The following is a 13,576-nucleotide window of genomic DNA, read 5'->3' as shown; positions in this document are numbered from 1 at the left end:
ATCCATAATAATGTTGATGATGCCCTCTGCCATCATTTCAGTTATTTGAGATGGGAAATGTAACGTCTTTGAACAATCAAAATGTAAATTGGGGTTGGAGCGGACCTTGGGTGGCAGTGGGGAGTCTGGGTGTGTGCACAGTTTTTCAAGGTGGCACTAAAAAGCAACTGATGTGCAGCTTGAATAACTTTTAATTGCAAGATTTCAAATGTGGGCCCCTCCTTCCAACTGCATCACTACTCTTGGCAAAATTTTAATCTGGACATTTGAGAGTTCTGCAAGATATTTATGAATGGAAATTAAAAGGCCAGTAGTGTTACGCAAACTGATTAACATGAATCCACTAATATGATCACTTCATTTCAAAGCACCAATATTTTATTTGGTACACAATTCATGAACTACATAAAAAAACGAAGCGTAATGAAGAACATGTAGAATCCAAAATGAAATGTTTCACAACAAAGTATTAAAAAATCAAGGCATGAATCTTTAAAAGTCTAATTTCTGTGAGTAGTTGGAAAACCATCAAGGTGAATTTCTTGAATTGTTGCTGGTTTGTAGAGGGGTATACTTTGAAAAACAAGAATCCACAAAGGGATGAAATTAAATATAAAACTAATATCAATAAAAACGTATGTTAATTCCAAATTATGAATTAAACCTGCCGAAAGGACTTTCATGCTACTTTGCTTATATTTGTGGGGAAATTATTAAATTATCTCTTGAAGACAGATCTTCCGCCTGTCCCTCGAAACCTTCAAGGCACCATCCCACATTACATAAAGCAAAATCATTTTCAACAGTCAACGTGGCCAAGATTCACTCCTGTCAAATTTCATTTGACTTAAACTTCTACACATAACATCTGTCTCAGACTGTAAAAGAATCCCACAATTCCATACGCATTTATACAGATAAATTCAAATTATAAGTTCATTGCTCATGTCGAAAAATTTCTGTCCAAATTGTTTGCATAAATAGTTTCCAATATATCAGTATTTCTACATGTCAAAAGACTTCTTTCCATTCCTATACATGCTGGTTAAAACCCATGAGACTACATTGTACTTGGTCAATTTTTCATTTGAGTTTCATTGGAAATAAAACATTCAGTGAGGGTGACACTACTTGGGTCACAATCGACCACTAAAGTCATTAAGCATGAAAATGATATGAAAAACCAGAAGGACCGATTTCTTCATTTGGTGTCCTGAATGCTGAACAGGATCAACAAAAACAAAACATTTGAATACGAATAATACCATCACACAATATAATAAACAAGTATAGACTGTCAAAGGTATATTACTTTGGAAAAACAGCTCAACACACATACACACAGATACAACATGCAAGATTACCCCCCCTCCAACAAAAACTGCATTGTTTTTGAAAATAATCAAACAAAGTGCAGAGTTTCAAACATATTTGTAGGCCTAAGATGGAGACTGGATTTTGTTAAACTTCGCATTAATAAACCTAAAACAAAATCATGTCACAGTTTGTTTAAACGTGCATTAATCTATGGGGGCTCCATGGATCGCATCCCACTTCACTGCCATAGGAAAGGGTACATGTAAACAAAACCTGGCGTCAGTATGTTACAGGTCTATACCAGAGGCAAATATCGATGTAACTAACACGGACTTGGAGATAGAAAATGCAACAACCATCTGATATAAGAGCTTGAGATCTAAACCAAAAATGGACAGGATTCCTTGCTGAAACTCCATCTTAGGCTCAGGTTGAATGTTCTACAGCACCTTTCTCACAGATGAAGTAACAATACCTACATACACTGTTCTAGTGAGGTAACATGATGCTTAACATTAAAGAAAAAGTTATCTTTTACGAAACAAGTGCAGATTCTGAAACTGAATAGCTGTGGTAGTGGCTATGGAGTGGCTATGGCTACTTTTCACAGACGTGTATGGCCAAGTCTGGTGGATGCAGCCTAAAAGTTAATGACTTCCCTGGTTTTCAGTCAGGGATTATGTGACCCACTCTGTGAAAATGAGTCTTAAGTCACCAGTGCCACTTTTTGAGTTTTCATTTGTATTGGAAAGATTAAATTGAGTTTTTTGTTTTGATGTATCACTCAGTTTGGCATCCTGATGAAAGTAGATACTCCATGGTGAAAAACGCTGTGGGTTCCTATTGAATTACACAGTGCAAAATTATTTTCAAGCACCTTTTACTCCAAAGTGGCTCTGGCAACTTGTGACTCATTTTCACAGAATGGGTCACATATATTTTTAAAAAGAAAAAAAATGATACTTGATCATTACACTCCTTATCTTGAAGAAAAAAACACTATAAAACGAAACCACAAACTAATAGAAATTTTCTGTACAACAAAACAATAAATATATGTATTACACACTGCATAAATGTTGACATTCAGTGAAGATTACTACTTAGTTTAAAAGTCATGGACTATTATTCCTATCGAGCTGAGTTTCAAACTTAAGAACTCAAGTTAGCTTAATTTTTAATGACAATGTCATTTTGAATTATCACGGGCTTGAGGTCAAATGGAAATAATATTGCATATTGTACAGTAGTTTTGAACATCTTCCTATGCTACTTGAAATAAATTATCTTGGGGGAAAACCTCCTTTGCCTAAAACACAAAAACAGAAACCCAAACCCCAAAACAGCATCCATTGGAACTTCGTTAGAAAGGTCTACTCTGACATGCTGGTATCACATTTTCTAAAATGGAAGGAATGCTTACTGATTCCTGCATGGACATTTGATGAAAAAGTGACAATCTTTCAGAAAAAAAAGAGACTAAATCGTAAACTTTCATGTACAACAATGACTGCGTGCATGCGTAGTGCAACCAAAATATTCTATACCCTGTCTGAAGTGTCAACTGGTAATGAAACTTTCTAAAACCTAAATACCTATTGACAAGATAGTATCTAAAACCTATGATTTTTCAAGGGAAAATATCAATATTCTGACCAAAGACTCACTACAGCCGGGCCTGTGGAATCATAACATTTCATGGTTATCCTAATTTGCTATCTACAGTATCCAACTTTAAGAATTCTGTCAACACAAGTATAAAAAGGGATCGACCCCCCCAAAAAATTTGTTTGTTCAGGATTTTCCAAAAGCAACATTTAATGTTGACCTAATTAAAACAGTATGCAAAAATATTTTAACACAGTTTAACACATTTGATGAAAATCACACTTTTTGTGGCAGAAATTTAGAACAAAGGCTTTAAAAATCATGGAAATATGCATACAAAGTAAAAGGCCTTTGTCTGGTGTGATGATTACTCCTGAGAGGGCTTCCACATTTCTAAAATTACTGTCCTTATTCCTGAACTAAAAACAAGAAAATCAAGCGCTGTGCTGGGTAAAACAGTATAATATCCATCAAAATACTGCACAAATAGGTGTGAGGGATTTGGACAGAGTTCAGATTTGCAAGGCTCATTTTGTTGCATATGCAACCAAATACATGTAATTGCAAGCTTAGTAAAGATAAATTACCCGTTTGTATCTGAAGACCATCTCTGCATGTGACTTTTTTATCACCTAAACTCAAACAAAGACTGTAGGCTTGACTCTTGGGTCCAACTTTAACACTGGCTGAGCTTGTCCAGTTAACTCAGTGAATAGTTTAACAAGATATTTTACACATTTATGGGTGAATTACGTCCTTTGTGAACCAAATTTAAATAAAATCTTTCTCACTAAATTGTTTGCATGTTTGATACATGTTACCATCCACATGACTTCTTTATAGTGAAGATACTAATGCAACTATAGACCGATTGCACCTGCTAAGTCACGTCACCTTTTGTGGGTATTAAATATCAACAAACACGCGACCAAAAAGCTAAGTGTTTCCTAGGTATCATTTACCAAAAATAAAGCTAACGGTAGGTACTGTACTCGGACTACTGATGAACTGGGTACTGTACTGTGACTTGGCTGTATTGTTTGTAAACAACACTAAAAACACACGTTGATGTGGGGTTGATACCCAGTATAGGTCGTGTGATTTAGCTGGCGCAATCGGTCTATTGCCACCTGATCTGACAGAAATCTTACAATTTGGTAAAAGACGTTCAGCAATGTTGACATCTTGTTCACAGTGGATGAGAATAGCACAAAGTCAAGACACCAGACCATTCCAGAAGTCAAAATTCCTTGTTCCAAATCACTTGGTGTAAGAATTGGGCATTCAGTCTGAAGAAATTCTATTTGGATGTGTAAGTGTAATAGAAAACACTCAGGATACCAAACATCCAATTTAAAATTGCAAGTGACTGTTTTAGGCTGCATCCAAATCCGTTGTCTAGAGCTAGGTTCAGATCTTCACTCCACTGGAAATAAACAGAGACGCGCATACAATAGACCTAGCCATAGCCTTGGAGGCCCGTTTTGGACACATCCTCACTTGGTACAGTAGACCAATATGTGACCAGCTCTGCAAAAAAGGGTAAGAAGTCGCACAATGCCAAAACACGTAATGGCCTGTTCTATTTGGAGAGGGCAAAATTTCTTTAAAAAAGTGATTTTTGTGTTTTTCCTTCAATACTTTCTATAATATTTATATTTTCAGAATTTGTGACTACAAACATGTATACTGATGAATAAAAATGAAAATTGATCATTCAGAAGGAAATCCTACATAGCACTGTGTTTCCAAGCGCTACACTTCAAGAGTTTTTTCTCAAAAAGTGCTTTTATTGAATCCGAAAATATACAAATGTCTCTGGAACGCTGTGCACTACAGGGGTCATTCACACATCAAATTGCAGCTTGTGATGTACACAATCCAGTCATATCAAACCTGATAACCTGAATCTGACGACTTATTACCCATTTTCCTAGAGCTGGTCACATATGTACTGATGACATAATGCTTTTTTAAATGTGTGCTTTCTTATGGAAGCCTGGAAAGTATCACAAATGTGAAGCTCCATAGGAAAGCGTACATGTGAACAATGTAAATTGGCCGACTGACTTATATCTGAGGAACAGCAGACATAATATCAAATTTATGTGCTGAAAATATTTCACTCATGCAGCACCAGTAGGAAGTGTGCCCAACAAGAGCTGTTTTTATTGTGTGGACAATCTCTGACGTTTTCCGTGGAAACAGTCTGTTTTTGCCCTCCAATTTCAAGAGCAGATGCAACTTTTTGTATGACGATACAAAGTTAGTATCAACCTAGATATAAACAGAATATCTCTTGATAATATTCACAGTTGTCTTAAAAAAACATTTCAATGGGAGAAAAACAATACACAGCATTTTGTTTTTACACATTTCTTAATCTTAATCAGCTGTAGATGAAAAACACCCGTACAAAGTTGAAAAATTTCTGAGGAGGATTAGAAAACTCAGGCCAACCTGGTTTCATAGGTCGACTGTCTGTGTGTAACCTTTATGATGACTGTGTGGAGGTGTCAGAACACCAGCCATATGGATGGGGCTACTGTCCAATGGCCGCATGATCTGCTGTAATCTATCAAGAGCTCTGTCCTGTGGATGGCAAATAAAAACAGTTTGGGTCATTGTAGAGAGGGTTCCTTCAACTTCTCTTGACTCTTGATAGGTATTGCTGACAAGTTCCAGAAGGAATATCGTTTGGCTTGGAAGGGGCAGATGAGTACCCAAAGACCTAAGGGTATCACTGAGGTGGTGGGAGGACTTGAACAATTACACTTGATATCTCAAGTACCAGCATTTAAGGTTAAGAACATTGACAACTATTTGTTAAGACAACTTCTTCAGACAAAGCACGATCATTTTCAAGGTGGCAGGCACAAAGGGAGGTAAACAGACACACTCTTCAAGGACAATCACATGAACTAAGGACTGGTCCTGATGTTGCACAACAACCATGCCGAAATTTAATTGAAAGTTAGTTTAGCAAGAGCATGGCAAGAGCACAGCGGCTGCTCTAACCACAGAATGAGCCAATGAATGGGGCATTTCAAGACAGCAAGGTCATTTGAAACCAAAGCATGCGTATGATTCGATGGCCGAACTGATAGGGAAGACCTTGATTTCTTGAATGGCCCAGAAACACTTCAGTCAGGGCATGAGCAGTTGAAAGCTTCAACTAGCCGAAGAACTGCAAATGTGGCATCAACAGTGTGATGAGCTAACAGGCTGTGCCAAACTCAATTTGCTGACACTAGGAATCAACCGATGATCGGATTGGACATTGGATCAGGCCGATGTTCGGCAACATTGGCCAAACATCGAATTTGACCTTCCTTGCCGATATGAGTGCCGATGTTAAATTGAAGAAAGGAACAAACTCTGCACTCAGTTTTGGCAAACACAAATCTCATATTTTTATTTGAGTATGCATACAAACTATGTTTTTTCATTTTGTGTGATAAATGAACGGATATACCATGGTTAAACCTATGTAAACTATCCCCCAAAATAACACCTGCATGATCTGTGCCTTAACAACTCAATGGACTGCGGCTCCATGGAGCAGTCAGTGTACTTGTGTACCATTTCCACTGAATGCCATGAAAGGAGCCAGGGAACTACTTTGCATGTGGCAACACGAGGCACAGGTGCTGTGTGTCTATTCTGCATGTGTGCACCTCACGTGTTGAGTGTGAATACAATGGAGTGCCATTATTGTGCAGGCCGTGACGTGACGTGCACAATTTATTCTCTCAACTCAGTGACCATAAAAGCAAAAAACTAATCATGTGAATGTACATTGTATAAACTAACGTTTTAAGGGAGAACACTGGTTGTGTTGTAAGGAGTAGGCCTACACCCTGTTAAGGTTGTGTTTTCAGTTATTGTCAGTAAAAACATCGGATCAGATATCAGCCAATGCTCCAATTAAAACATCAGACATTGGATGAACATCAGTTGATCCCTACCAGACACCATGCGACCCCTTTTCCAAATTAAAAAAAATTGTTACTTCAGTGCGACAGTGGCACAACATCTAGACTGGGTCTTACATGTTACTACCCCCTTAGTGCTGGGAAGTCATATATATTAGTATTTCCAAGGATGGATTTTCGCCGGGGAGATGTTTATTAATTTTGGATTTTTTGCCCTGCCCGACATGTATTATAACACTGTATACTAAGTGTTAGCCCCCGAGGGCTTGTGAAAAAAAAAACCACAAGCGTACTCAGGTGGGACTCGAACCCATGACACAAACTCACCAGACTACTCAGTTGATTGGCATGTGTTTGGATGTTATGAGCATCATCAGAGTAGACACTTCTGAAGCCTGTTAACTCAGCTAGTCCCATCTCTCGTACCGTTATTGCAAACGCCGACATCCAGTGGACACAGGTAGCTATATCATCCCACTTCAAACCTGGAAATATCAAGTCAAAATTCACAGTAGAGACTCATCTTATGCAAACACAAAAATAAAAGCACATAGTCGAAAACATCAACGTTGCAATACCACGATAACAATCTGAAAACTGAAAACCTTACCCTTACATGAAAGTAAATTTTTTTCGACTTATACACAAAAACTTACCTGTCACTTCTAAGGCTAGCTCTTGAGACGTCATATGATACAAGGCCGATGCAGCGATAACACTGTAATCAAACTGGAGGCAGCCTATGTCCAATATACACAAATCTAGAAGCTGGACAACAGTACGTAAACAAAAATATTTACAGTTAGTAAAAGAAACTACGCAGCTCTTGCAGCAGCAGATTCTGTTTGAAAACCTTCAGACTTTTCTGATGACCAGAGATGACCACAAAGTGCAAGATCTGTTATTTTGAGGGAATGGACCGACAGCAACTGTGACATCAAAGTTCATGTAACTTATTTTAGGCCATCAGTGTGGTTCACAACACTCACACTCACTGAGCGAACTTTCATTTTTTGGCCACCTCATCCTCATTAACACCTAAGAGAAAATCCTGAAATCTAGTAATAAACAATTTGAATTCCATCCAGGAAATTCCAACACAGATGCTGTCCATTACATACCTGAGCTATTTGTACAAACTGATGCCCTGAGTATTCTGGTAGTAAGAAGTTGTGGCTGCTCCGTGTGGTGTGACTACGTCTACTAAGCTGAAGATAGATATTCAACCAAGTATTGACAGTCACTGGCGACAGGCCCCACTTCAATGTCTGCAAGATAATGTCAACGATCAGAATTGCAGCTACTCAGGAAAATCTCCAGTCTCATAAAATAGTGACAAAGATGCTGTATAAAAATAGATATATTGAAAATTTCTCAGGTGTATTTGGCAGTATTTGTAAACCACTGTGGTGTTTATAAACAAAAAGAATGGTTTCTAAAAACTTTAAGCTGTGAAGTTTGTGCTTACCTTCAGCATGACCAACTCTTGGTCCAGTATTTCTGGCTCTGTGCTAGCACCATCTGTGACGTAAGCAAACTCGGCAAGTTTGGGAGGATAGATTTCCTATTTGAAAGAAAAAAAATTTTTAGAATGGAAGTGGAAAAATGAAATTATTAAAGATGTCTGGGCGTGATTATCTAAGAAAAAACGATACAGAAGAAAGATCAATGTTCAGCATTTTAAGACAGTTTCCTTTGAGATGACCTTTTTTGGCAGACTTAACTACAACTCTGGCAAATTTGACATTACAAGTTGGATCTTACCTCCAGTTTAGCTGCAATGAATAACGCTGTAATTCCTATCAACTGTAGCTTGGTCTTTGGTATGTTTGAAGTTTTTGACAAATATCTATCTACAAAGTCGGCAGCAAGGTAAAAAGTTTCCCTGTGTAACCGGTAAACTTCACAGACCTGGAGTGGAACAATGCAAATAGAAACAAACACCAGTATCAAATTACATGTCCATAGTCATCATAATAGTCTGCACTGTGCTGCATTAACTTAGGCTTTGTCCAAATCACTTAGCAGTGGATTCAAGTTACATACGAGTCAATAGTAGAAGCTAATGCCAAGCTACAGCCGAGTAATGTGGACATAGCCTGAGATTGCTAGGAAGACTAGTAACTTATGCTGGCAGTCTTCCCAACTAGTAATGTCTTCATTTAGGGAACAAAGGAATTTCCACATGAGCCATGTAACCAGGGATCGCATATGCTAAGTCATACTTTACATATTTTTTTATAACAAGAAATACTGCAAACATGGCATATCAAATCAGTGCCTCAGTGTCTCCTTGGTGATGCAAAGAGAGATGTTACATTGACACTTGTGTGCTTGGCTTCACTGCAGTAGTGGCAGAATGATTTTCAAAGGGAAGGGGGCAATTGTGAGACTACCAGGGATTAACCATTAATAGACCCTTCCATTAAGTCACATCTCATTATACAGCCTGTCAAAAGTGGGAAGGCCAAGTCCCTTCAGTTAAAAAGGGTGGGGGGGGGTCACTGGCCCCTTACTTCTGCTCCAGCGCCTATGTACCGTACCCACAGGTGTGTCCACTTTTAGATGAAAAATTCAGGTGTATACTTGGGTCACATATGCACAAATGCTGATAAAAACCGAGAAACTTCTTTCATTCATGCAAGGAGCCCACAGCAGTCAGGGGACTGTACTTACTTCAATCAGCCAGTCTAGTAGAATTGCTCTCATCCGAGGCTCTAGGCTCGGATGTCTATCTAGAACTCTGGTATTGTGTATGTAGTTACTCTCTTTCTCCAACATCACTTGCCAGACTTCAGTAGAGTCAGCCCAATTCAGTATTGGCAAGGGGGATCTTCTGTCGGTAAGTGGGGTGGGGAACAGGTTCCGGAACCGGAACTTGGAACCAGACTCTAGCAGTTGTTCGGATGGGGTTGTTGGTTCCTGGTGTGGGGTGGGTATGAGTGATGATGTCTCAAAACCACCAGACTCGGAAATGGGAACCCAGGAATTCTGGGGGAAAGGCGGTGACAGAAAAGATCAAAATCAACTCTGGAAGCATTTTTAAAAAATAAGGCAACTGTAAGTGAGAAAAATTGGGCTTAAAAATGTTTGCACATCACATTCTCAGTTTCTGTCCTGTAATACATTGATACTCTAGGCAAATTTGAAATGTGTTGTGTCCAATCCATGGGTGGGCATGACTACATCTTGTTGTGAAAAGCCAACAGAGTGCTCAATAGTTCGAAGGTCAGGCTTTCAGTAAATACACAATGCATAATCCGTGACCACTTCCTTTGAGGGGTTGAATCAGTTTGCCATGTTGAGTCATGTCACATGATGAATAATATACGGGGGATGGAGGGGACTACTGACTTTAGGCACAAACGCTCTTGTGTATGTGTTGACTGGTTACTTATAAAAGACATTGTCTATAACACTATCAACAATTACACAGGCCTAAAGCTTCAGATATTTTTCCAACTGATTGATCATTCCTTTCTAGATCACCATCTGCCTTCATTGAACAAGAGCTTGTTCACACACACTGATTTTTATGCAAGGTTTAGGTAATAAGATTGAGGTTAATATTGAGGTTTTTTCACTTGCAAATGTTGTTGAATGTCATGCCAAGTACTAGTTGATTTCAAAAGGACGTACATGTACAATACAACCTTCTTTGCGTTTGTGTTACATTTTTAACATGAGATTAGAGATATTTGGTTTAAGAGGTTTTGGGCCATTCTGCTGTGTATACTGAAAGGAATCATGCATGTTTAGAGATGTGTCTTTCAATAACTGAATCAAGAAGTGAAACAGACTTTGCTACACTGTTCAAGTAATTACCCATTGAATAACCACATAACACTCATGGGCCTGCTTGTGTTCTTCAGTGATTTCACCGTGTACAATTGATGAATTCTAATGTCATTACTTAAATGACAGACTTTGGCTACACTGTTCAAGTAATTACCAATTGAATAACCACATAACACTCATGGGCCTGCTTGTGTTCTTCAGTGATTTCACCGTGTACAATTGATGAATTCTAATGTCATTACTTAAATTTTCCTACTCGATCAGTTTAGGTAATTTTTGATTTGTGTTTGTACAGTGTATGTGTAATGTGCACATGTGTTTACAAGAAGCCCATCTTTAAAAAAAAAATGTTCTTTGTAATTGGCTAATTTGAAATTTATCTTACCAAGAAGTACTCATTATAATTTGACTAATTACTTCCAGTCAGATAACACTTTGCAATGTGAACAGTTACAAATTGTTCCTGTCAGTGCCATGTTTAGTTACAAAGAAAATGTTGAGAAATTTCAACAAAAATAAAAATCCACTTCCCTGCAATGTTGAATCTTCCTCCATGTCCTCAGCTTGTTTCAATACCAAGTCTACTTTTTAAATATTTGCCAAGCCTTAGGGGTTCAATTATCGCCACACCTGCACTAACTGCTTCATCATACTATTTATGTGGAAATTGTTTAATCTAGAACTGAAATTTAACTTATTTAAATTACTAGAAAGACTTTGATATGCAGACAACACTTAATGCTCCTGTGCATAAACCTATGAGACTCGGCTGAAAAACATAAGTGTTTCTATGTAAATACTTTGGAAATTCCTTAGCTAAATTTCACTTTTTAGGACATGTTATCTCTTTCTGATTGCAGTTGACAACATTTCAAGGGAAAACTAGTGTTGTCTGTATATGGAACACTTTTCAATTTGCCATTAGGTGTTCCACTGTCAGTTTACATGCATGAAATGTTCCATAATATTATATATTTGGAAATTATTTACCTGATGTTAAAATAAATTCAAATCTGTTAACCTAGCTGAAATAAAATGTAAACAAAAGCTTTCAAACTAACACCACAATAACACTTATCAGTAAAACCAACAACTTAACACCACTTTTTAAATCAATGGAGACATAATTTGTATTCACCTGTTTTTTGCAGTATAAATCAACAAGTGATTGAAAAGAGAACCACCCATCCACAAGTTGCCCAAAAAGTACACAGATGGTGTCAAGGGCAAGGGATCCCAACTAACCCGCGAAATTGCCCGGGATCCCCTCAACAAAACCACACGGCGCCAAATGTTCACACCCACCCACACAAAGCACTAATGTTATAACTCCAATAACATCACCCCAAAATGGACAAAGACTCACTTGAATTTGAAACTGTTGCCTCCTCCGTTGGATTTCTGCAGAATGCAGTTCATCATCCTGTTAAAATGGGAAAAAACGCTTTCTGAAAAGAGGAAAGATTGTGGCTTGAACCCGGGGTAACCTTTGGATTTTTCAAGAAGCTCCCGGATCCCCGGGAAATCAATAATATTGTGGTCCACTTCAGGCTCCTATCCAACTGTGTACAAAAATACCGGTGGGTACATGGATTGAACACTGCACTAAACACCACAAACTCACCACGTCATCTTCCCTAATTTTCCTCTTTCTCGAACAAATGGTGAATTCTCCCTCACTCTCTTGAGCAGGTAACAGAGATTCTTGTCTTGTCTGCAATCGGTTGCTGAATATCAATGACAAAAATGACAAAATTTGGGTTTGAAAAGTGAGGGTCGCTGCGTACAGACTCCGTTTTGGTCTAGCTACGTTGCGATGATCAAACATAGGGCCTATAAAATTAACAAAATTAATTAAAAATTGTATTCTGAGTCAACAGTGGACAAATCTCACCTTCTCCTTCTTGACATTATTCCGTCTAGCTGACCAGCTCTATTTGTTGGTAGCTAGAAGCAAAAAGAGAAAAAACAGTGCATTTTCCAACCGAGCTCCGTGATGAAATATCAGTCTTCCTTTGTGTACTCGACTCGACACAATGCTGAAAGGAAGTCAAAGGTTTGAGGCCAAATTTCAACTCTTAGCCATCAGTAAGAATTAATACTTCTCAGCAGGATGATGAAATGAAAGGTGAATTTTCATATGCTACGAGGATTTCAATTATGGTAGAGAAATCACAAGAAAATCCAACATTATATTTACTCACCACTGTCTGAGCCGATAGCGTCGAAGTACGACAGAGTGAACCAAACGGGTCAGATCTCACCCCTGGTGTGCCTTAGATTTCACGCCGTAACGACGAAAGTAGACTTCGTATGGTCATAAAACTTCATCAGTACCTAGTGTAGTCACCAGTGACTTTATATTCAAAAATATGGTACAATACAATAATATGCAACAAAACTAGAGCCACTATTCCGTAGCAGCCTTTAAGCCAAACTTCGCTGCAACTACTGAGAGAAACCCCGCGAAACTGTACGCATCGCCAGTGCGCAGCTGCTGGGCCCGGGCGCGCGCTTAGCTAGCTAGGCGACCGAAGGTGGCGTATTTTTTGCCGCGAAAAAGTTCGCGCCGGCTTTTAAAAACCCATGTAAAACACGAAAAATTTTCACCGCAAACTGTTAAGATTAATCTTTCTATAACCTTATTAAACTTGCAAACCAATTTTCAGTCTTGAAATGATTACTTTCTTTGATGAAAAGTGGATTTATACGATTATCCGCGATGACAATTTCAGCGACCCGAGAGAATTAAGTTTGCAGCTTGGCGCGGGAAACTTAATTTTGAGTGTGATTGTTTTCTAATTTAAACAAGGGAAAATGTCAATTGGCATATTTTTATGATGAATTACACAAAACAAATATTCCAGAGTACCTCTTTAGATTTTGTTACTGATTTGCATCTTTATTTCTGGAGAAAA

At 38.2% G+C, this 13,576-nt stretch overlaps 1 protein-coding gene across 3 annotated transcripts; it reads right to left on the bottom strand.

The window, feature by feature from the left end:
* Positions 1-356: 356 nt before the first annotated feature.
* Positions 357-13,158, bottom strand: ccne1 (cyclin E1). 3 transcript variants are annotated; one of them, XM_022236501.2, is made up of 12 exons: positions 12,863-13,158; positions 12,553-12,605; positions 12,283-12,385; positions 12,025-12,081; positions 9,537-9,851; positions 8,625-8,771; positions 8,329-8,424; positions 7,982-8,128; positions 7,517-7,628; positions 7,188-7,345; positions 5,386-5,517; positions 357-4,351 (listed from the first exon to the last, which is right to left on the bottom strand). In XM_022236501.2, exons 2-11 carry the CDS (start codon positions 12,567-12,569, stop codon positions 5,392-5,394), a joined length of 1,278 nt encoding a protein of 425 aa, XP_022092193.2. In that variant the 5' UTR covers positions 12,570-12,605; positions 12,863-13,158; the 3' UTR covers positions 357-4,351; positions 5,386-5,391. The 3 variants fall into 3 exon arrangements, with proteins under 3 accessions (XP_022092193.2, XP_086993943.1, XP_086993942.1); XM_087137817.1 differs by having other exon boundaries at positions 357-5,517; positions 12,553-12,697; XM_087137816.1 differs by having other exon boundaries at positions 357-5,517; positions 12,863-13,157.
* Positions 13,159-13,576: the final 418 nt, after the last annotated feature.

Source organism: Acanthaster planci, linkage group LG06, assembly GCF_054643075.1.
Source record: "Acanthaster planci isolate LZ-2023a linkage group LG06, COTS_SCS, whole genome shotgun sequence".
Lineage (NCBI taxonomy): Eukaryota > Metazoa > Echinodermata > Asteroidea > Valvatida > Acanthasteridae > Acanthaster > Acanthaster planci.
This window is presented reverse-complemented; position numbering and strand designations above follow the sequence as displayed.

Excerpts from the sequence above, each read along its gene's own strand:
- ccne1 (XM_087137817.1), bottom strand. Across the intron at positions 9,852-12,024 it reads GGCAACAGTTTCAAATTCAA|AATTCCTGGGTTCCCATTTC; the intron begins GTGAGTCTTTGT and ends CCTTTCCCCCAG. Across the intron at positions 5,518-7,187 it reads CCAATCAACTGAGTAGTCTG|GACAGAGCTCTTGATAGATT; the intron begins GTGAGTTTGTGT and ends TGCCATCCACAG.